The sequence below is a fragment of the Myodes glareolus genome, chromosome 9 (genome assembly GCF_982192425.1).
Source record: "Myodes glareolus chromosome 9, mMyoGla1.1, whole genome shotgun sequence".
Taxonomy (NCBI): domain Eukaryota; kingdom Metazoa; phylum Chordata; class Mammalia; order Rodentia; family Cricetidae; genus Myodes; species Myodes glareolus.
The window spans coordinates 48,497,523-48,520,786 of record NC_142034.1 but is presented as its reverse complement, the minus strand read 5'-3'; the positions used below and the strand labels follow the sequence as shown (position 1 = coordinate 48,520,786).

Here is a 23,264-nt window from a genome sequence, read left to right as displayed (position 1 = left end):
GCAGAGGCCTACAGGAACCAATCAGCTGGAAGCAACAAGGCTCTCAAAAGGATGAGGCAGGAGGATGAAGAAAGTTGGGTGATGGCCCCGGGTTACATAATTAAAACCCTAGTAATGGGGTTCCAGAGGTTGCTTGTCAGACAGCATTTGCTGCTCCTCCAGAGGCCCCAGGTTGGGTCTCTAACACCCACAGCAGGTGCCTCACAACTGCCTGTAGGTCCAGTTCCAGAGGCTCTGACTCCCTCTTGTGGCCTCCATGGGCACCTGCGTGTACGTGACAGCATACATAGCTAAGCAGGCAAATGTAAAACATTTTAAACACCTTGTTAAGGGTTGGAAAGATGGCTCAGTAGTTAAGAGCACTGACTTCTTCTGGAGGACCTAACTTTGAGTCCCAGCTCCCAAATGTAACTCCAATTCCAGAATATCTGATGCCATTTTCTGACTTCTGTGAAGATAAGGCACACATGAGGTACAGATGTACACATACATACACCCCTTAACAGAGCAGGGTGGGTGTGGTGTGGTGGTGCATACCTTCGTAGGGACTAGAGGTGTGTACCAAAAGCAAGTGGACCCCTGAGTTTGAGCCACCTTGCTCTAGAAAGTAAGTTTAGGCCCGCCAGGGCTACATAGAGAGACCCTGTCTTAGAAAACCAAACAAAAACATCGGGATGGTCTGCTCTTAACTCTGAGATGTTTGTTTTCTGAGACATGGTTTCTCTGTATGTAGTCTTGGCTGTCCTGGAACTCCCTCTGTAGACTAGGCTGGCCTCGAACTCACAAATAACCACCTGCCTCTGCCTCTAGTGCTGGGATTAACACTTGGCCACCACTGCCTGGCTACCCTGAGATGTTTGAGGAGCCGCCACTGGGCAGTTTTAGTAGGGAGCTGGCCTCGCAATTGTGATCTCATGCCTTAAGCTCTGAGACTACAGTTCTAGGTCTTCCTTACACTTACACAATGCCATATACTTCCTCATTATTAAAAAAAACATTGTCTTGTTTTATTGTTCAAGAACCCAGTGGAATAAATAAGGCAAGAACTTGTCCTTTTGAGCAAATTAGAAATTAAAATTAAGCTGTCAAACAGTTGTATCTCCTTGATTAGAAGTACAGTTCTGAGCTCTGCTCCATCACCTCAGCACCTCTGACCCAGTCTTTGGGAATAGGTAGCAGAGGCTATCCCCCAGGATCTGGGTACAGATAGTGAGGGGCTTAAGGGCTACCCTAAATCACTTTGGGTTCTGACAATTTGTTCCACTCTATGAAGCTGGCTGAGGCTGGAAGTCCAGGGCCAACATCTCAGCTGGGCACAGAAGACCCTGCAGCTCCATCTCTCCCCAGCTTAGCTTTAGACAAGGCCTTCTTGGAAGTAGGCCGTGGGGAACAAGTTCAAGGAGCCAGTAGCTGCACCAGGCTCCATCTGACCCTCAGCCTCCTTTCTAGGAAAGTGTGTGTGTGGTTGTTACCCTCAGAATGAAAATGCTGGCCGTGAATGACCTAGATTCTTGTTTTCTGGAGGGCCAGAGCTAAGAAATGTCAGTTCCAATCTCCCACTGCCAGCCTCATCAGCCTGACTCATAAGGTGTGGGCGCTCTCTGCTGGTGGCGTCAGGAAGAGCTTTGTCCTGGCCAGTGGTGTAGCAGGTAAGAAGGCTAGGGTTAGGGTTAACACTTGGAGAGTGCTCACTAGGTCTTGGTACTGTGCCTGGTAACTTGTGTACTGGGCACTGGGAACAGAATCAAGCCCTGCCCTGGGAATATCACCTGATACTATGAGGCCGGATGTACAGGATGGGCAGCAAGCCACTTAATTACCTATGCTCAGAGCTCCTGCTCTCTAAGAGTACTCACCAAGGAGGCAGTCATGAAGCCCAATGCACCAAAAGGCTGGTCCAACCCTCCAGAGACTCCTTTTGGCCATGGAGTCCCCTGTAGTGTCTATATGGGGAGCAGCTGACATTCTAGATGGAGCAGGTCACTCCCAGGTTGGTTTGCCAGACCTTTGGTGAAGGTGGTCACAGTAGAAGAATTCAACAATCACCCACGCTATAGAAACTGCGAGGGAGGGAGGAGTTTCCCTAGAGGGCTTATCACATCCCCGTGTACAAGCTTCATGCGTCCTGATTTTCCCTGGCCAGCTTTGGCCATTAGCCTGTGCTCTGTCTTAATAGCTGGGGCCAGATTACTAGGATTGTGGAAGAGACTCCTTAGCTTTTGAGAAGGTGCCAGTAGACCATAGAGCTCAGTAAGCAAGACTGATGGGGAGCTAATGAAGATATGACCAGAAGCACTCTGGGGCGGGGCGGGGTGGGGCGGGGCGGGGCGGGGCAGGGCAAGGCAGGACAGGGCAGGGTTCTAACCAAGTCCTTTTCATGCCTTCACAGGAGCCTGAGCCAGGTATCTCAGAGATGTATTCAGTGGGTAGCAAGGAGGTGTGAGAGCTGGTGGCTTGTGCCATTCCTCATTAGGTCTACTTGCCCTGCTAAGCTGGGTGAGGTGTGGGTAGGCTAGTGGGGACAGGCGAAGCCAAGGATGTACTCCAACTACAGACTAGAGGCTCCATTGGTCAACCCAAGATAAGACTGTGGTTCTGGGATAAGGTCTGTGGCATTCTGGGTAACTGACTTTCTAACTAGCCCATGCCATGGAGGCCCCTCTTTAGGAAAAACTTTGGCTCTCTTACACCAGTCTTGCTTTTTTTGAAGGTCTTGGATCATGGAATGAACAGAACTATCCAACACATGACAATTCTATGTCCAGCTAGTACCACAAGTAGCCATCAGGGCTTCAGCCATTGCCAAATACATTTTATTGATCTATTATATTGAAGAGTATAGTTTCTGAGCAAAACAAAATCAACTGACCAGCCAGATGAACAAACAAACAAAAAACAAAAACAAACCCCCAAACCCCATACACTCTGCCCCGCAAAGAACCAGAGTCACTAAGGCAGGCACACATTGGCCACCATGCTTGGTGGAGGCCAAGGAATCGTGAACAAGGGTAGGCTGGCCCCGCATAGGCCGTGCAGTGCAGGGGTTACGGAGGGCATTGCCAGACGCAGAAGGCTGCTGGCCCTTTCTCATGTTTTCCAAATGCAGTAAGTCTGTGAACCTTGGTGACTTCTGGGCAGGAGCCAGGCAAGTGTGGCCCCCAGGTCCCAGACAGGGCTTGCATGTGCTTGGGTGGTGGGGATGACAAAAAGCAGCATGCCTAGGCCGTGGGTCAAGGGGTGTGCCTTTGGTGACACCCCTGCAAACTCCTCCAAGGACCTCCTGGGTTTCTAGGCCTCTCAGCACCCCGAGAAGCATGTGGAAAGTGGAGCTGGTCTTGCTTCTCACCAGGAATGAGCTGAGAATACCCAGGCAATCACCCCTCCCTCAGCCCCAGGAACTCATAGATGTCTGGAACAGGTAATGGGTACCCTGAAGCTCAGAGGCTTGTCCTTGGAAGGAGGTTGTGACAGGACTGCTTTCCCACAGAATCTCCCTGGGATCCTTCTGGAGAGCAAGCAACACCCACGTCCCTCCATACCCTACAGTGAGCAAATGTGCTACTTCTGCGCAGTCCTGGGGATTTCCAGTGCACAAAGAGGGCACGGTGAGGAGTGGTGCTGTGCAGACATGAGTGGGGGAGCTCATGGGGCTACTCTGGTGGCCAGAGACTATGGCAGTGCTGCTGAGGTGGGCTGCTCCCATCCAGGGCCCACATCTGGTTGCCCCAGAGTCTCAGGAGAGTGTGAAAGACAGCCCAGGACTCCTGACCCCAGGACATATGCCTGAATAGGCGGCTAGTTGAGACCACAAAAGGCCTCAGGAGAGATATGGCACAGAGCTCCTTGCCCCATGCAACTCCTGCTAGATGAGGCTCAGGCCACTGTAGACCCCACTAACCTTATAGGGCCCCAGGTTGACTGGAAGAGGCATTGGAAACAGTCCAAACTGAGGCTTCAGGTGGCAGTGGGGCTATTCTGTTGTTTGAGAGGGAAACAAGAGTAGCTGTCCCCCAAGGTGGTCACTCTCCCTGAGGCCAACCCTTCCCACCCAGTCATGACCTGCAGCTATCCTGACCCTCACTTGCCCTATAAGGCCAGCACTGCCCATACTCACATCCCAGGCTCACAGTCACTTTGTTAAGTTACACAGCTGAGTGGACAGGATTGGCAGGGGTGGGGTAGGGTATGTGGGGTGAGGCAGCCTGGGCTATGATGACCTCGGCCTCTCCCTGCCGGAGCTCAGGGGCCTGGTACCTGGGCTCTCCACTTTGCAGCCGCTGGCTGCAGCTCTCACTTGTTGTCTATGAGCATCTGCACCTTGTGGACGAGGTCCCGGGCAATTCGCAGGATCTCCTGGGCGTCATGGCGTTCAGCCCGCTCTGGGGGTAACATGGATAATTGTGGGGAGGCTGAGAGGAGCCCTGTGGCTAATAACCTTGCTTAGTTTCTACCTGCTATGCTCTTAACATCTGCCTATGGGGAAGGAATCCTGGAATTCCTGAAAACCCTCAACTCTACCCAGTTCAGAACTTGGCCCCCATGCCCTGCTGGGGGCGAGGGAGCCGAAAGGGCCGGATCAGCTCATACCATTGAAGAACTTGATGATGTCGGTGAAGTCCATGTTGTTGTCACGTATAATCTCTCTGTAGGCCTCCACCAGGGCCAGGGCGATGAACAGGACAAAGTGCTCTGATGAGATGAGCCTGGCTGCCCAGATCACTTCCCACACTGCGAACACGTCCTCATACAGCAGCTCTGGGGACAGGAAAGAGCTGGCACGGGCCGGATTCTCCCACTGCACACAGCCTGGCTCGGCCCAGCTCCAGAACGGCAGTTTTATCCCCTACCCCAGACCAAGATCTGCAGACTGTGTGTGGCACACTCCCCACTTTTAGACCATCACCAGTGACAAAGCACTGCCTGTCCTATGGAGACCATGGGCCCAGACAACCTGAGCAAAACTCAAGCTGGGCAGGGGCAGGACATAACAGTAAGCAGTGAAGTTAGAATACCACTGACATATGGGAAGAGGGCTCTCCTGCTGCCTGACCTCAGTCCCATGGCCTTTTTTTTTTTTTTTAAAGGTCTTGCTATGAAGCTGACACTGGCCTTGAACTCCTGATAACTCCTGTTGCAGCGTAGGAGTACTGGAATTATAGGCGCCAGCCATGATACCCAGGCCCACCCACTTCTCACCTCTTTTAAAATCCAGCAGGAACCAGCGGTAACAGAAGTAGAAGTGGGTATAGTCTCCATTTTGATGCATCAGCTCAAACAGCTCTGAGTCCAAGATCTCATGGTGGAGAAGGAGAGACACTGAGCTGAGCTGGTTCTCTGCCACCCTCCCACTGCCAGTGCTCTTAATTGCTGAGCCGTTTCTCCAGCCCCAACCAATTAATTCAGTGTTTGCATATATGTGCGTACATGTGTGCATATGCCGACCAGGGGACAACCTCAGGTGTCTTCCACTGGTGCTACCCGCCTATCTTTGTTACTTTTTGGATACAAAGTCTGTCACTGGCCTGGAACTCGAGTAGACTAGGTTGTCTGGCCAGAGATGCCCAGGGATGTCTTCCCCTTCCCACACTAGGATCATAAGCTACTTTAGTGTGGCTTTAAAAACAAAACTACTGGAGTCAAACTCAGCTCCTAACGCATTTCTTCAGCCCTGCTGACTTAGTTTATTTATGTTTGAGATAGGTTCTCACTCTGTGCCTAGGCTCACCTCGAATTCACAGCAATCCTGATCTTGCCTCAGGTTCCCAAGTGGGGTTTCAGGCATGAGTTATGATGCTCAGCTACTTTCATTAATACGTACATTTGTGTGTGTTTGTGTGAATTAATTTAACGTTCAGACATCTCATGTAGTCAAGGCTGGCCTCAATCACTGTATAGTCAAGCTGGCCTCCCTGCCTCCACATGCCAAGTGCTGGGCACACGCATGTGCTAGGTAACAATGTTTTTTAAAATGAAGGAAATTCAGCTATGGCTGGTGGTGCATACTAATAATCCCAGCACTCAAAGAAGCAGAGGCAGGAGGATTGGTGAAATAAAGCCCTTGTAAAGGATGTCCCTAGCCTCCCTGCAGCTGACAAGCAAGTCTAGCCACACACCCATCCCTCAGGCAGCTGCATCACTCACCTGGATGAGAGAACGCATGTTGGCAAAGTGGGTGTCCATGGCACCCCCATTGGGGAAGTTTTGGCTCATCCTCTTCATGAGGTGGCTAAAGCAGCTGTAGGCCAGCTGGTCTGTGAGGAGATGGGAATGAGGCCCCCGAGATGCCAGAACAGACCGGCTAATCCTCCCACACCTTCTCCCATTGTCACTCTGAACCCAGTTTCACTTGGGGAAGCCCCAAACCCCATCACTCACCGTCATCGAGGATGACCAGGAGAGGCGCTAGGAGGTCACACATGCCCTGCACGTAGCCCACATCCAGATGCTCCCACACGTAGCTGAAATGCCAGGTGTGAACACTGTGGTCGTGCCCTTTTCTTTTTTTTGGGATTGCCATGGATGTGGTCCCCTAAAACATTCTGTTCCCCATGAGTCACCCTTTCTCTCTACAACCCTGGAGCACTTACTGTGGTTCCACCCTGTGAGGCAGTGGGAACTACCAATGGCCCCTGTCCCCAAGGCACTTCAGGAGGGGACTTGGCAAGGGAAACAAAGGCCACCATGGTTTGGTATGAAGGACAGGTAGTGAAAACAGGTAAGTGTCTGAAAGACCCTTGCGATAGGGTGGGCTGTGGGGTGCTGCGGGACATGCTCTAGACAGAGGATACAGTGGAGTGTGAGGTGCTGCAGAGGATGCAGGGAGACCTGAGACAGTACAATAGGTGAAACCATGGCCCGGCCCGGGTCCTCACATCTCCCACAGTCTGCCCCCAGTGGCACCTGCACATGATGTCTCTGAGCCTCTCGAGGTTGGGGGTCGTGAAGTACCAGTAGTTTCGGTCACATCTCTGCACATCCTTGTCTATGCGGTGCAGATTTAAGGCCACGGTGTCCAGTAATTCTATCTGGAAAAGTGGGTGTCCCTCAGAGGTGAGGCTAGCCAGGCCCTCCGAGGTTGGGGCAGGTGGTGCCCAAAGAAAACCCAGCCAACAAGGACCCCAGAGCTCTGAGAACAGAGGCCTCTTAGTGATGCTTGGAGAGCCCTTTCAGAAGAGCCACACCGCCCACCCTCCCCTTGCAGTCAGTCCCAGATTTAGCGTGTCAGGATTCCCTAAAACTGTCAGGAGGCACTGACAGTTGTGTTAGGGAGCATCAGGGAGCATCCACGTACAGTATAGGCCGCAACACACACAGCTGCGAGCTCCTCCCCTGCTTCAAGCTCACTGGCAGATGCAAGCTGCTCCTGGCCCGGATCATGGGGCTCAGAAGTGTGGGCTGCAGTGGCTGGTCGTTCGGAGGAGCCTTCTTCCCCACCGCCGTCCTCTTCAAAGCCCACACTCTGTGCCTCGTCTAGGCTGGACTGGATGCCTGAGGCCATGGAGTAGTTGCGGGAAGAAGGCAGCCCTGAGTCTGGGGAGTCAAACTCCACAGATTGCTGCTCCGCAGCAGCCATGCCAGGAGTCCCAGCTGCTGGTTCCCGCTCCGGCTTTGGTCTGGAATCTTCGGGGTCCTGGGGTCCTGGGGGCTCTAGATCATCCACAGAGATGAACACCTGGTGGGAGTAAGCAGATGGCGGCTCCATCCAACACTCCAGGGCCTTCCTGGGTCAGAACAGAGCTAGGAAGAATTTTCTTCATACTCCCTCCTCCTACCCCCACCTCCCAACACTATCCACCCTGGGCACCAAACCTGCTTCTATCCACCCAACCAAAAGGAGAAACAAGGCTCCGGGCAGAAAAGAAGACAGGCTGTGCCTGTGGCAGGCACTTCACAGCCTCCGGGAACGGCTATAGGACGGGAGCAGAGGCCTCTGTCAAGTGGTTTTCGAGACAGGGTCTCTCTGTGTGGCCCTGGCTGTCCTGGAACTAGCTCTGTAGGCCAGGCTGATCTTGGACTCAAGAGATCTGCCTGCCTCTGCCTCCAGAGTGCTGGGATTAAAGGAGTGTGCCACCACCATCCATGTTTTTTTTCATTATGTGTCTGTATGTTGGTTTTTGCACCTGAGTTTAGGCACTCACCGAGGCCAGAGACACTAGGAACCCAACTCAGGTTCTACAAAAGCACTGTGTCCCCAACCCTGCAGTATGTGGTCTTAGTGGGGGAGCTGTCTCCAGCCCCTAGGTCCCAACTCTTGATAGCAGGTTTGAGCTTATTGTCATTCTGCAAAGACCTGAAGTTACAAAGTCACAAAAAACTCGGGAGAGCTGCCCCAGGGTCTTGACATGGCTGCTAGGATGGGGGGCTGGCAGGGAGCAGCTGCAGGTTTTAGGAAAAGTGAGTTCTTTATTCTTGGTACTGAACGGTGAGCAGATGAGACAAGAAACTTCTGTAGTAATACCAAGTCAGTCATGCCAGTCTTCACGGTGGAGACGGAAAAGGAAACAATGCCCTGGTGGCTGGAGGCCCATCCGAGGGAAACAACACCCTCCGCACTGCCTTTGTCCTGTCTTTTCTAATTGGACAGTGGAGTCAGAGGGATGCTAAATGTTTTCACTCTGGGTAAGACATCTGGAACACTGGGTAAAGGCATACTTGTGAGACCCGGTAGCCCCACCAGTGCCCTCTTCAAAGCCACACTCTGTGCTCACTGGAGCACAGCACCATGACAGGCTCAGCCTTAGGTTTATGGACTTGTTATTACTGTGTGTGTATGGTGGGTGTGGGGGGTGGGGCTGCCTGTTATTACTGTGTGTATGGTGAGTATGGGGGGTGGGGCTGCATGTTATTAGTGTGTATGGTGAGTGTTGGGGGGTGCTGCATGTTATTACTGTGTGTGTGTGGTGGGTGTGGTGGGGTGCTACCTGTGCCACAGTGCATACAATGCTACACGACAATTGTATGGAGTCAATATCTCCTTTCAGGGATCAAACTCAGGTCATCAGACTTGTGCAGAAAGTGCTGACACCATCTGAGCCATCTCACCTGCCACCTGCAGGCTTTTACAAAAGCCAGAGTACAAAGCCTGCTCACAACCAAGGGCTTAAGAATAGTGCATGGGAGGAGTGGGTGTCTTGTTAATTTAGACATTTAAAGAAATGTTTATTGGGTGTTTTGTCCACGTGAATGTCTGTGCATCACATGTATGCAGTGCCCATGGAGGCCAGAAGAGGGCATCAGATGCCCTGGAACTGGAGTCACAGGTGGTTATGAACAGTCATGTGGGTGCTGGGAATTGAACCCAGGAACTCTGGAAGAGTAGCCAGTGCTCTTAACTGCCAAGTCATCTCTCTGGCTGGAGTTATATTCTTAAGTCCTGCTCTACCTTATATTTCCTGTTAACATTCATAATTAGTAAAATATCAAGAACAAACTATCTAAAGACACCTTCTCTCTCTCTCTCTTTGAAATAGGGACTTAGGTAACCCAGGATGGCCCTTACCTGATCCAACTACTTCTGCCTCTAGAGTCCTGAGATCTCAGATGTGCGACAGCAAGCCTGGTCTTTACATGGTAATTTGTTAGTTTAGCATAAAAAGTGATGGGTTTTACCATGACATCTACACACTTATATGTCGTAGTTTGGAAAAAGACAGTTTTGAAGGGGGGGAAAGCCACAAAATGGTGGTCGGAGAGATGCTCAGCAGTTAAGAGCACTGGCTGCTCTTCAGAGGATTTGGGTGGATTCTTAGTACCCACATGGTGTTCTTGATCATCCGTAACTCCAGTTCTGGGGAATCTGATGCCCTCTTCTGACCTCCACAGGCACCAGGCACACGTGTGGTACATAGACATATGTGCAGGTAAAACATTCATACTCATAAAAATAAGTAAAATTTAAAAACAGAGCCACTTATGGGCTGGGCATTGTACACAACTTTAATCCCAACACTTAGGAGGCAGAGGCAGGTGGATCTCTATGAGTTCAAGGCTAATATGGTCTACAATAGTGAGTTTCAGAACTCCAAAGTGAGGCCCTGACTCAATAATAAATAAATACTTGAATATACAGGCAGAGCATGCCTGTAATCCCAGCTAAGGAGGCTGAGGCAGGAGGACAGCTAAGGCCAGTTGAGATAGAAGGGGCTGGGGAGAGGAAAGAAGGAAGGAAGAAAAAGAAAAAGGAAAAAGAAATTCAAATCTGGGTGGAGCGGCAGCAGTGGGCTCAGTTACTGCCTGCTGTTCTCAGGGCAGATGAGTGTTCCATGAGCATCGCCAACTCTGCACAGTTACTTCTACAGGGTGATAGAAAACTGCAGAGAAAGGACCCTGCCAGTGGACAACAATGGCTCTCTAAGCGCTCCTCTGTTCTTCGGCCAGTAACATTCCATAAAGCCTCTCCAATCAGAGGCATAGGAATGGAGAAGTCTGGAAATAGAGGCCAGATATGGGATGCTCTAGCTGCGAGACACTGATCTCACCAGGAGCAGATGCAGTACTGGAACTCGTGGGAACCCATGACTACTTTCTCTTCAAGGAGAGAGAAGCTTCCCCAAACTCCAGGAGGCCCACTTCCCCCTACTGTTCAAATGCAGCACAAAGCAATGATTTGTTTATTGGTGTGAAAGTACCAGAAGTTGCCCATTCTTTAGCTGAAATTTTGAAGCACTGACACCTGAAGTCTTTGCCCAGGACTCAACTGCCAGTATTGGAGGATAGCCCCATGCTCAGGACCCTAGTGCCTGAGAGATCCGTGGGTCCCACTAGCCCTCCCCACCAAGCCCTTCCCTCAGTCTGGCTCACATCATTGCTGATGGTGGAATCTCGGTGCACCAGGCGCTGCACGTGGCTGTCGATGCTGCTGCCCGAGGAGAACTTAGTGAGCGTGGCTGGATGAGCCTCCCGCTCCCGCTGCCTCACCACCACCTCGCAGGCCTTCCACTCTGCCAGCACCTGCTGGTACCTTGCTGCCACAGCTGCATCCACCTGTGCTCAATGACACCATGACCATGAGGGGAGGTGCCCAAAGGGCTCCTCCCCCGGGCTGGGTAAGCACTGGAATTCGGCTTAGAGGGGACGCAGAAGGTGGGATGGCTGGCCTGGAGCAGGCCCTCACATGAGGGCCATGGGGCTGCTCCGCTACCATCTTCCTCTGCTGTTTCTAGCTAGGAGGGGCTGAGACTTCTGAGGCTCCCTCTCTGGGGTCACTTGCCCAGCTGCTAGTTCCTTGGCTCCATTGGAGCAGGCTCCCTTACCTGCTCCATCTCCTTCTTGCTCATGCCAAATCTGTAGTGGCCAAGCAGGAAGGGCCAGACGTCTTTGCGAATCTCATGCTCCACACCACCATAGTACACCTGCCGCAGAAGCTCCAGCTCCTTGTAGTTCTGAGGGAGTCAGAGGTAAAGACTATGCAGCCTCCAGTTACTGTGGCCCAGTAGCCAAGCCACATCCCAGGGAGAGCTGGACCTGGGCTTTAGTGGCTTTACTGAGCCCAGGCACACCCTGCTTGGGGCAGCCATATTCTCTTGTTCTGTGGTTATAGCTATAAGAGATCTTGTCTCACCGTCTTCCTCACAGGGTAGAACAAAGCTTATCAAATCTCAGATCAATATGGAAGTCGATTGAATTCCCAGCGCAGTCCCTCCCCATTCAGATGAGATCAGCCACACATCTCCGGTGCATGTCAGCCCGTGGCAGCAGTCTTGCCTGCCCGTCAACTCCCTATTGCAGCTTGTTCCCCCCTCCCCGCCCGAAACAGGGTTTCTCAGTAGCTGTGGAACCAGTCCTGGAACTGGACTGGTAGACCAGACTAGCCTTGAACTCACAGAGATCACCTTCCTCTGCCTCCTGAGTGCTGGAATTAAAGGCGTGTGCCACCACCGCCCGACCCATACCATGTTTTACCTCAAATGACCATTCAGTTTGGAGCAGACAGCTACAGGTAACTGTTGCCTCCCTAGTCCCCGCCCCATGCCTCTGCCCTTGGAAGCCCGGTTTGCACCTTTTTGTCCTTCTGATACTTGCTCCACACATCCTTGGTAAGGCCACCTGAGGCCCCGGGGGGCCTGTCTGGTGGGATAATGTTGTGATGCACCAGTGCTGACAGGTGGGTCCTCACTGTGGACAGGTGGCGACAGTAGGCCAGCCCTACAACGGGCAAGAAGAAGGCTGTGACTGAGATGCTTCCCCACCCCCAGCCCCTCAGAGCCCCACCTCGCCACACACTCACAGCCATAGAAGGCCCGGGACACAATCTGCCTCTTCATGTTCTCACACAGCAGCCTGATGGGCAACCTGTGGAAACATCCTGGCTCAGAGGGGGCTGGCACTGTGCAGGAGCTGTGTGTGTGGAGAGTAGGGTGTATAGCTTGGCAGTACAAGACTGGCTCCCACCCTGCCAGCCATCCTTCATGTTGCTATTGGGGGCCTCGACTGTAACTTTGCTCCAGTGACTCTTTTTTTTTCTTTCCAAGACAGGATTATTCTGTGTATCCCTGGCTGTCTTGGAACTTGCTCTGTAGATGGGACCAGGATGGCCTCCAACTCACAGAGATTCGCCTGCCTCTGCCTCCTGAATTCTGGGATTAAAAGGTTTGTGCCACTACCACTCGGCACTCCAGTGAATCTTGATACCCTTATGTATAAATGGAGACGCTTCAGGATCCCCAGAAATGGCAGGTTAAAAGTGAAGGGGAATATTCAGTCAATGGGCCCAAAGTGTTCCCATGTTGCTTCATACAGGGTAGTACTAAGTGTTCCCAGACACACAGCCTGACAGTGGGACTATGTCCATAACAGGAAGGTGAGTGGAACATGGTATCTATTACATGGAGGTACAACCTTGGACAGTCACATGGTCCTCCCCTGCTTTAGGAAAGAGGTGTCATCACCCCATTTTTCAGGGGAGAAAACAGAGGTTTAGAAACAGAGAAGTGGCCTGGCAGTGGTGGTCCACGTCTTTAATCCCAGCACTCAGGAGGCAGAGGCAGGTGGATCTCTGAGTTCAAGGCCAACCTGGTCTACATAGTGAGTTCCAGGACAGTCAGAGCTACGCGGTGAGATCCTGTCTCAAACAAAACAAAAAGGAAAGACAGAGGCTCACAGAGACTCAGCAACTTGCTGACGTGATGCAGGTAACATAATAAGATCTGAATCCAGGTCTGTCCAATTTAAAGAGGCTGCCCTGACATGCCAGTGGAGGAGCTTGTAAGGCCAGGGGGCTACACGTGGCTATGCATTAACAGGAGGCTACTTCCCGTCCTTCCCACTCACCTGTCAGGAACACAGCTGCAATGACTGGGGGTTGCATATGGGGAGCTACTGGAGGAGCAGGAAAGGCAGGAGGAGCCCTGGCTACACAGCGGCTCTAGGTGCCAGGCTGTCAGGCTGGGTCCAAAACCCTGCATCTCAATCATGTCACCAGCATCTGAGGGCAGGAAGGGACCAAGGTCAATGCTTGGCAGGCTTCCTCCCACAAGTGCCCTTGCAGCATGCCCACCTCTGCCCAGAGCTGCAGATGAAATCACCCATCGGTGGAAATTCACAAGGTGGTGCCTGCCTGGTTGAGCACCCAGGGATGGAGATAGTGGGAGGGTGAGGGTACCTGACACTGTCCAGCTTCCCCTAGCCTGGAGAAGACAGAAGGTGGCTTTTTCCATGTAATGGAATACTTGGACTGAGTTGTGGGTGATTGCGTACCCACCTCCATCAATACCAGAGAACACATGCTTTCCCAGAGGAAAGGCAAGAAGAGCAAAGGCCTCCACTAGAGAAATACTGCCAGTTAGCCCTGGCCTTTCAAGGCCCAGCCTGCTTCTCTCTCAGACGCTCAGGAATGGATCTGGAAGCCTCAGTATCAATAACCAATAGCCTCAAGCTATCTGTCTCATTGCCCTGAACCATCCCAGATCTGGAGGCCTGTGCTAAGTAGGAACAGTGCTTCCTGCCCAAACCAGACACCCCGAGGCCTGCTCTGAGGGCACTCAGCTCTGTGTGAGCTGGAATGGAGGGGAACTTCCCAGGGCTGGCAGGATGGAAGTAGTGTCTGGGCACATGAACCCAGTGATCCAACACACCAGTCACAGCTGACCATGTGCAGCATCATAGACAGAGCCTTGGGCGAGTCTCTATGTCTGTAGATGGCACTGTCTCCGCCATCCCTGATGATCTAAATTAGAACTGAGTCAAGACTCTTGAGAGTTTTTAGGGCCAGAGTGGGGTAGAAAACTGTTCAGGATGAATATCCGCCAGGAGCCACAGAGATGAAACACAGTGAACGTGGGAAGAGAAAGACTGGTGTCACCTCGAGGGAGGGAGGTGCAGGGAGAGTGAGGGGTGAGGAGCTCTGTGTGCTGAGGTCTTTTAGCAAAGGTTCTCTAAGTAAACCTGGCAAGAGACCCTGACTCCCCAGTCTGCAGGCCTAGGCCTGGTGATTTTGGATAGCCAGACTCCAGCTCTGGGTGTGCCTTGGTGGAGAGGGCTGAGCGGATTTCCCTCCAGTCCCCTCAAGGGCTGCCCTGCCGTGTCCCCCCAGACCCACGGGTAGGATTGTGTCAGCGTCTGGCCCTTCAGCTCCACCAGGAGGTAAATTAAGGGAATATACTTGGTATGGGGGCTGCGGCTCTGGGAGTGAGGGGTTGCAAGCCATGCTGAAGACTTCGGGAAGAGCAGGGGAGGACAGAGCAGGTAGTAGGGCTGGGCACCTAGCTCATCTCCTGCAGCAGGCAGGAAGTCAGCTGTGGGAGGAACCAGGGGTAGGGGTAGAGGTGGGTGGGTGGGGAGGAATCAGCCCAGGCAGGCAGGCAGCAGGCAGCAGGCAGGGATGATGACAGGCGCAGAGGATGGGGGATGGGCACAGACGGAAACAAGCTCATGCCCAGAAAGCTGGGCCCAACCAAAGCACATCTCCTGGGTCAATGCTCTTCACCTTAATTCTCCAGGAAGGAGCTGAACCAGCCAGCTTTGCACACGCTATACTGACAACCCAGTGCAGACGGCTGGAGCTCTGGGGTGACGGGTGAGGGACTGGTGAGGCAGCAGGCTAGACAGGGGTCTGCTGGGTCAGCTTTGACTCTGCTCTCTCCTCTGAGCATGAGGAAAGTATAAAGCAAACACTCAAGGTGGGTGAACCCCACAGCCCCTAGGACTCCGAGTGAAAGGTGCCTGGCCTGGAGCAGAATTAGAGTGAACAGCATCTCTGCTCGGTAGGGGGCAGCGGGAAACGGAGGGGGAGGAAAGAGACCTGGCCGCCCCGTCACTTGAATCACATGCACAAGTCAAGCATGTTGCAGGCCTGAAAAAGCAATGGCTGCAGAACTCAACAGTGTTGTCATTATGGACTGGAGTGCAGAGGGGAGCTCCCATCCCTACTCCCCACTTCCCTATACCTATACCCCTCCCCCAAGCACTGTGGGTTCATCTAGTCCCTCAATTCTACAAAAGGATACCCAGATGACTTCCAAGGCCTCTGAACTCCATGAGCTTGGAAATTTGATCTTAGACACTTCAGTCCTAATACTAGTCAGTGGGCTTTGTTTATCTTCTGAGATCTCAAGTTGCCTGGGTTAGCTTCAAACTCATGTAGCTAACTAAGGCTGATCTTAACCTCCTAGACCCTCCTCCCCTACCCACAAAGTGCTGCAATTACAGGTGTGTGTGCCACTCCACCCAGCAATCAGTGGCCTTTCTGTTGCCAAGAGGTCGGTCTGCAGGGCAGTGAGTTCAATGGTCCCATATTCCTCAAGGCCAGTTAACACATAAACAGGCTACGTTATTCAAGTCCATGGTGCAAAGAGCTAGGTGGCAAGTGTGTGTGTCAGTAACCTAAAGAGTCGGGTATTCCACGGCCTACAGGACTGGGAAGGAAGGCAGACCTGTGGCAGGAAGAAGAGCAGCAGGCAGGATTGGCTGAGGGGTGCTGGGTGTGTTCTGAGCCATGGGCCTGGCTGGCAGGAATAGGAGGCATTATTACTGGTTGAGTGACTTGGCTGTGCCCCTTAGCAGAACTCTGTAGAAGTGTAAGGAGAGAATTAGAAGGAACAGCATCTCTGGAAGGAGTGTAATATATCAGGCTCCCTCTGTAAGAGCGAGAACCAATTAACTTTGTGGCATAGACGCGGTGGGGACTGGAGAACTCCATAGTATCCAAGAGCTAGCCTAGTCTCTGCTTCTCTGTCCAGCCTTCCCTGGAGTCTCTCTAGCCCTCATAGGACCCTGGCTGATGGTTTTTCAAAGAATGGGGCTCCTCACCAAGACATCTGTGTTAAAAAATAATTTGGTGGGCAGATGAACGCTGAGACAATACTGTACTGTGCTGTTTCCAGGGGAGGAGATCCCTGCCACCATGGATGTTGGGGTCCAGAGTACAGGACATACAGGTAACATCACTGTCATGGTACCTAGCACCAGTGAGAAAACTGAGCCTGGAGATGCTGAGATACTTGTTCAAACCCATACAGTGAACTAGGGGCATGTGGGGCAGGAATTCAAGTTGCTGCAGGGAGCCTGTACCTGGACCACCGTGCTAAGTATGTCTAGCTTCATGCTCAAGTACCAGGTCTTCATGCTAAAGCACTGTAGCCCTCATGCATGCTGGGAAGGCCAGTCCTTGGGGTCTCTTCTCATGATGACCCTCACCCCTCACCTGACCTGTCCAGCTCCTACCTTTATCCTGTCTTGCTAAGTCAGAGTTAGAAGCATAGAGGCAGCTGGCCTCTCCTGTCAGCAGAAAAGAAAGACAGACCACCATCTGGCGTCTGCCGGCGTGACTGGCAGGAACAGGGAGCGGCTCTGAGAGCCATTCAGGCCCCCAAGCGGTGGGTCATCAGAGAGCCAGCCCTCCTCCCTCCTCCCCAGTGCTCTCTTTCTCTCTCAGTATAAAGCAGCTCTCCTCAATCAGAACCATTTGCTCTGCACATCCCCTCTTCTTGCCAGTACCTGTCTGGCCTGCCTGTGTCCTCACTGATCTATCTTGTGACAGAAGGAAGTGGTCCTGCGTGCAAGTCCCCCTAATGCCAACACTGCTGTGTGAGCCCTTGCAGTGGGGGCAAGTGGGCCCAAGGGGGTCAGGGTGGAGGACGAAGTGAGTCGGGGTGGGGAGGGATAAAAACCTTTCATCAGATTGGGAGCTGTGAGGTTCCGCGAGCAGATCATTGAGAGCATCGCGTGTAGTTTATCCTCCTCTTCCTCATCATCGTCCACCGAGGCCGCACGGCTGGCCGCTAGGTGGTGGTAGTTAATAGTGACTGCTCAAAGAGAATAGCGAGAGAGGCAGAGGCATGAGGACCCTAGTTCTGGGCAGGAGAGACCATCGGCCCTCCTGGAGGTGAAAGGTGTGGAGAACCTGCAGGGCCTTGAGGAGGGAGGGGGTGGAGGCGGGGAGGTCTAAGAACCTTTTGCTGGTTATCAGGAGAGGACAAGAGGCTGAGGGCTAGGAGGTGGCTACAGAGCTCCACTATTTGAAGGAGTCCTCTCTAGGAAGAACAGAAGGTGTGTATGTGTGTGCATGCGTGCGTGCGTGCGTGCGTGCGTGCGTGTGTGTGTGTGTGTGTGTGTGTGTATTTGTGCATGTGTGCACTCGTGTGTGTGTACCTAGGAGATCACCAGCCCTGATAAAGGCTAGCTAGAACTCTGGCCAGATGGATCTTTCTTTAGCTGCTGTCATGGTCAGGCTGAACGTGACTTAGAGACAACCGCAAGCCCCTCATTTAGAGTATAAATTCAACCTTATTCTTCCAGGGTCCCCTCAGAGCCATCCTTGAGGAGTGGGAGTCACTCAGCTGAGTTTCAGCTCCTGCTGCCTGGCTCACCCTGAAGGGAGGGAAGAGGGCCTTACAGTGATGTGATCAGAATGGACGTGTCCCAACTGAAGGAGGGAGACAGGCTGCAAACCGAAACCAAGCCAAGCCTGAGGTGAAATGCCAGTCCACAGCACCGAGGCTGTAACTCGCTGTCTCTTGTCTGGCACATCTGGGAGGAATGGAGGCCCCCAAGCCCAGGTCCTCCAAGCCTATTGGGCCATTTGTGCTACAGCGATCTGTATCTGCCCATCAACAAAGACGTGTGACTACGGACAACTTCCTGGCACAAGTTAGGAAATGCAGGGAGGGGTAGGTGGCCTGGGTGGCAACAATCACTGTGGACTGACAGATTCCCTGCCCTCATCTTCAAGACATGCAAGTCTGATACAGAGAAATGCACAGGTGGTAGAGTCACCGAGCAGAAAGAGCACCGATGTGGAGGTACTTTGCCATAGATGCCCCGAGGCCCAGGTGCACTGTGGGGACCTTAGCGCCCAGCCACCTCAGATCCCAGTCCTCAGCATCCAAGCTCCAGGCTTCACCCTCTTCAGATGCAGCCCCTGCTTCTGCATCAGGAGCTGGCTTGAGGGCTTTGGCGCTGGAAGTGAACTTGTGTCAAGTTGCACAGTGGCACAGTGCCTGTACTCAGGCTGGCTTGTCGAGGCAAGGTGGTGTGGCTGGAGAGGAATGGAGAGCTTCCCACCTTCTGTTAATATTCCTAGTCTTTCTTTCTGCATCATGGCATGAAATATGACTAAGGAACTTGTATGGTGATGCCTGGGTCTGCTGAGCTGAGAGCCTCGGGGTGACTTGGGGGAAGACAGTTAGGTACAAGACAGGGATGATCTGCAAATTCAAGGTTCAGCGGGAGGCTGTAAGTGATGAACCCCTTGTCCTAACCTGCCTGACCCAAATGACACAGTGCTTCCGCACACCCTGAGCATCCGTCACAGGGAAGTGGGGACACTCACTGTGCTCGTGCCTGTGCCCAGGGTAGATGATCCGGAACACATAGTCTGTGGCCCGTCCTACACCGAGCTCCTCCACGTCAACCGACCGTATGCTGCTGCGTTTCCGTAGCTTGGGGAAAACCTTGCCCTGTGGAGGGAGCGGGTGGTCAGCTTGTCCAGCGCACAGTCCCACCCAAGCTCCCACCCAAAGCTGTTCCTGAGAACTGTGTGCTGGAAAGGAAGAGAGGAGGCCTTCCTTCACCCAGCCCTGCACCCAGAGCCTCCCCTGCCAAGGTACCTTTCCCTGCTGGGTCCACAGCGGGGGCTCAAGCTGTCCACGAGGCAGCAGCCCATTCTCCAGACATGACAGAAAGGACAGCAGGTGTCCTCCCTGTGGGAAGTGCAGTGGCGGCCTCTGGATGCCATCCTGGCTCACCAGCACAAGCGTGCCACCGCTCTCTGGTGGGGGTGAATGCCCGCAAGTGAGGCTGGGGCCCTTCTTGAGACCTCCCGACCCATCACCCTGGCCCGACTGGTGAGTTTTCCCAGGCTAGGAAGGAGGGTAGACAGGCTAGAACATGCCTTGGGTGCTTCACTCATAGGAACAGCAGAGGCAGCCAGAGGGTTCAGTGGGTAAAGGTGCCCACTGCAAACCTAACAATCTGAGCTTCATTCCCATCCCTGGGGTCCCACATGAGAGAGGTGACTCCTGCAAACTGTCCCCAGGTCTCCATGTGTGTTTGGTGCAGGTGTGAATGTATGTACTTAAGCACATACATACACTAAATAATGTCCAAAAAACAAAAAACAAAAAAACAAAAAAAAACAAACAAAAAAAACCAAAGAACAAAAAACAAACAAATGAGGTCAACCAAAGAGTTTGGTTTAGTGGTTTGTTGCTTTTGCAGAAGACTCAGGTTCAGTTCCTAGCAACCATATGTTTGCTCATAACTATTTGTATTTTAGTTCTGGAGACCCAATGCCCTCTTTTGGCCTCCATGGGCACTAGGCATACATATGGTACATATATATACATGTAGGTGAACCATCCATACACATACGTTTTTAAAAGATAATTTAAAAAATAGAAAAATAAGAACAGTGGGAGGGCTGGGAGTATGCTCAGTGGTAGGACACATGCTTAGCCTGGATAGTGCCCTGAATCTGATTCCCAACACTGCAAAACAAGGACACTGGGAAAGACACAGTACGTCTGACAGACCCAATGCGCAGTGCACAGCAAGGAGGCACCGGCCCTCCCTCCCCTCTCGGCCTCGGTCGAGCAGACTCACTTTGCTGGTGGCAGTGGATGCAGACGATCTGACTGAAGGGCACCACGAGGGCATAGTCCCAGTACACACTGAAAAGGAACCGTAGGTGTTACTATGCTCTTAGACTCGCCTCTGTCAACCAATCCTATCACCCCCTGGAACTGTGTTAAAGACAGGCCAGTGCTGTCCCTCTAAGTCAGAGCCTGGAACTCTTTGCCATGCAGCACCCAGCTTGCGCCAACCCCTCCACGGCCAGGAGTGGCTCAGTCTCAAAGGGCTTGGGAATCACTCAGGCAGCCTCTCCCTGTAACTCTTGGCCCTGAATGAGGAGCCTTCTTTGTTTCGCCATCCCCTTCCCTGGAAGCCCTGCTTCCTGAGAGCATGTGTAAAACCTTTACCTCTTTTCTAGCTCTGAGTCCCCAAGAGTCCCGTTCATGAGTTGGTTGGGAGTCCACTTCAGAGTCAGGTTCTCTGCAGACTGGTGCAGGGAGAGGTAGCCAGGGACCGCCTCCATGTCCTCCTTCTATAGGGAAGAGATACACCAGAAAACAGACAACATGGGCCTGAGAGTCTTACCGGATGGCCCATGAGAATGAGCCCAGGAGGGAACACATCAGGCCAGCAATGGAGTCCTGGGGCTGGAGGCTGGGCAAAGCAAGGATGAACAGAAGCTATGTTTAAATGTCTCTTCTCAGTTGGCTTAGTGCCACTGGCTCTGTCCTGTCAGCCTGAGTGCCAGGTGTGCCACTGGTCAGCCACACCCATGCTGGGCATTCACCCTGCCTGCTGGCTGCCATTCTAGGCCTGGACAGCCTGGATTTCAGCTAGCCAGAACAGATGTCATTCCTGTCTCCTGCCAACTCCAAGCTGGGCATGAGACATATGACAATATAGGATGGGTAGGATGGCATTCCCTTCTCTCTGGTCAAGTTCTGTAGCAAAGAAACTGGTTCTGGAACTTCTAAAGAGGGCAGTGAGCGAGGACTGGTGGCACAAAGCATTCCTACCGGCTGCACCAATACATTGTTCTTGCCGTAGAGCAGCCGAGTTCTCGAGTTCTGGTGCAGGGACTCCACGTACTCTCGGGCACAGGCAGCTAGCCGGTCTTCTGAAGCACCGCCACTAGAGTGGCGCTTCCGGATCTGTCAGGAAAAGACACGGCTCAGGTCCCACCCTGGCAAAGCGGTCTTAGTGCTGGAGAATCTTCAGTCTCCCATGCACTATGGCTCTCTCTAGCTGACTCTTTGCTACCCTTTGCTCTCTAATCAACAGGAGGCATGGGCTACTGGCATTTATGCCAGTCCTAGAACAGACAGAAAGTTCTCTTAGGTGGTTACTACTGGGGGGGGGGGGCTCATAGGGGAGAAGTGAACACAGAGGTGGGGGAAGGATACTAACCCCCAGGGCAGGGCGCTTTGCTGGGGAGTCCTGGCGATTAGCGGGACCCCGGATACGATGCCTCTGGACTAGCTCGTCAGCAGAGGGGTCAGTCCAGTAGTGATCAGCTGTCTTGAGCTTTGTGTATTCCAAGGCACAGGGTCCCACTATGGAGACAGGGATGGTTAATCAGCTGGGGCTCTTTCATCATCCACTCCTCACCCAGTTGACCAACACAGGCTCACCTAGGAGACAGGCCAGGACTGGGCCAAACACAGGGTCTGCCAATAATGCTTCCTTCTCATAGTACTTGCTGCCAAGAGGAGACAGAGACAGGGTGACTACCAGGGCTCCTGGACTCAGGCCAGGGTAGTCAAGCTCAGGCAGGAGAAGCATGCCCAGAGATCAGATTAATGTCAGTCACCGAAAAAGGATGAGTCAATAGGATGAAGTGTTGTAGGGTTCTTGGCGAGGTCTAAATTCTTGGGGTGCCAAAAGAGGGCTGGAGGCATGCCTCCAGACTGCCATGGACTATTAAGAATGTAGAGGGATGAGGCTGAGGTGGACCAAGGAAAGGACCAATGCGGGGGGGGGGGTAGGCAGTCACCTGCAGTTTTCGGCCAGGTACTGTACAACCCTGTCCAGAACTTTCTCCATGAGTGCTGTGCGTACCCATATGTGTTTCAAGGCCTGTGGGCTGAGAGCTGGGGCCTTCCCGCTGGTTGAGCCCTGTTTCCGAAGGGCTTCTTGGCTGCCTCCTGAGGGTTTCCTGCAAAAAGAAGAGGGGGAGGTTTCAGAAGCACAGGCCCCAGTGTGGTGGCTCTGAAGTGAGGACAGGAGTTCAGCATGCATGGGCTGAGATAAGGAGTTGAAGTGGGGAGACAGGATATGGAATCTGCAAAGGGCCAACCCCCACTCTCAGGCTGGCTTCTCGAAGCCAGGAAGCCACCCTTTAGGCAGGCTGTCCGGAAAACAGTAAATGCCAAAGATAGAGTAGAAAGGATGTTGGGAGGGGCTGGCTCAGCCTCACCTGCCCTCTGCTTGTTGCTGTAGCTCCTGCACCTTGTGGCAAATCTCTCCAGCCACGGGGCATGTCTTCCCCACTTTGGTGAACAGGGCTGCCATCTTGTCACTGCGCAGGAAACCAGCGGCACGGCGTCTTAGCTGATGCAGGAGGCAAGCCTCCACAGCACCTGGGCCACAAAGTCAAACAGTATCTAAACCTGTGTTATAGGTCACCCTCCCTGGCCTCCACTCTCCCAGCAGCCTTTTAGCATAAACATGAGTTCTCTTGAGAGCTAGCGGAGGCAGAACTCAGCAGTTATCACTGAGGGAAGCCCAAACATCATGCCAAGCTCCTTGTTCACACTGTGCCTCTTGAATCCCTTCTGGTAAACTTGGATAAAGTGTTAACCCATCTGAGGAAGGAGAAATCCCTTTTGCCTTGGAACCACAGTATGCCTGTGGAGAGGCAGGGGCTGGGGCAAGCTTTGAATTGTGCTGGAAGTAGGGGTAGGATAGGACAAAGAAATATATCTTGACCTCCCCCCAAAGCTTTCCATCCTGTCCTGCCCCCAAGCCCATGGTGGACTTGTAAAGCTGTCACGCATGTGCCAAGCTGCTTCTCTCCCTTGCCTGGTGCACACATGCCTTCGGTATGCAGTGTCATCCCAGTGGGCTGTGAGGAGCAAAGCTGCTCACCAGAGCAGACATGAATGTCTCCACCTGACCACAAGGGCAGAGACAGCACCTACAGGAAGAGGATGCAGAGCGCACATGGCCCAGCAGCCCTTCCTGAGAGCATGGTGACGTGGTTGCTAAGGAACAAGGCTCTGAGGAAGCTGAAATATTGATGAAGCTCTGCTCTCCCA

General features: G+C 52.8%; 1 protein-coding gene across 4 annotated transcripts in view; it reads right to left on the bottom strand.

Annotated features, from left to right (window-relative positions):
- Window positions 1–2,791: 2,791 nt before the first annotated feature.
- Sgsm2 (small G protein signaling modulator 2) overlaps window positions 2,792–23,264 on the bottom strand; it is a 38,872-nt gene continuing 18,399 nt past the window's right edge. Inside the window, exons 3-24 of one of the 4 annotated variants that reach the window (XM_087910318.1) lie at window positions 22,424–22,586; window positions 22,001–22,162; window positions 21,639–21,706; window positions 21,415–21,560; window positions 21,024–21,158; window positions 20,415–20,539; window positions 20,038–20,105; window positions 19,044–19,204; window positions 18,767–18,893; window positions 17,106–17,240; window positions 13,270–13,423; window positions 12,227–12,336; window positions 11,999–12,144; window positions 11,253–11,381; window positions 10,801–10,983; window positions 7,292–7,672; window positions 6,901–7,025; window positions 6,376–6,458; window positions 6,142–6,251; window positions 5,197–5,293; window positions 4,588–4,755; window positions 2,792–4,379 (exon numbers count right to left, since the gene is read on the bottom strand). In XM_087910318.1, coding sequence (XP_087766444.1) covers window positions 4,291–4,379; window positions 4,588–4,755; window positions 5,197–5,293; window positions 6,142–6,251; window positions 6,376–6,458; window positions 6,901–7,025; window positions 7,292–7,672; window positions 10,801–10,983; window positions 11,253–11,381; window positions 11,999–12,144; window positions 12,227–12,336; window positions 13,270–13,423; window positions 17,106–17,240; window positions 18,767–18,893; window positions 19,044–19,204; window positions 20,038–20,105; window positions 20,415–20,539; window positions 21,024–21,158; window positions 21,415–21,560; window positions 21,639–21,706; window positions 22,001–22,162; window positions 22,424–22,586 — 3,065 coding nt within the window. In that variant the 3' untranslated portion in view covers window positions 2,792–4,290. The remainder of the gene's footprint in view (window positions 4,380–4,587; window positions 4,756–5,196; window positions 5,294–6,141; window positions 6,252–6,375; window positions 6,459–6,900; window positions 7,026–7,291; window positions 7,673–10,800; window positions 10,984–11,252; window positions 11,382–11,998; window positions 12,145–12,226; window positions 12,337–13,269; window positions 13,424–17,105; window positions 17,241–18,766; window positions 18,894–19,043; window positions 19,205–20,037; window positions 20,106–20,414; window positions 20,540–21,023; window positions 21,159–21,414; window positions 21,561–21,638; window positions 21,707–22,000; window positions 22,163–22,423; window positions 22,587–23,264) is intronic. The other 3 variants (XM_087910319.1, XM_087910320.1, XM_087910321.1) reach the window with 3 other exon arrangements.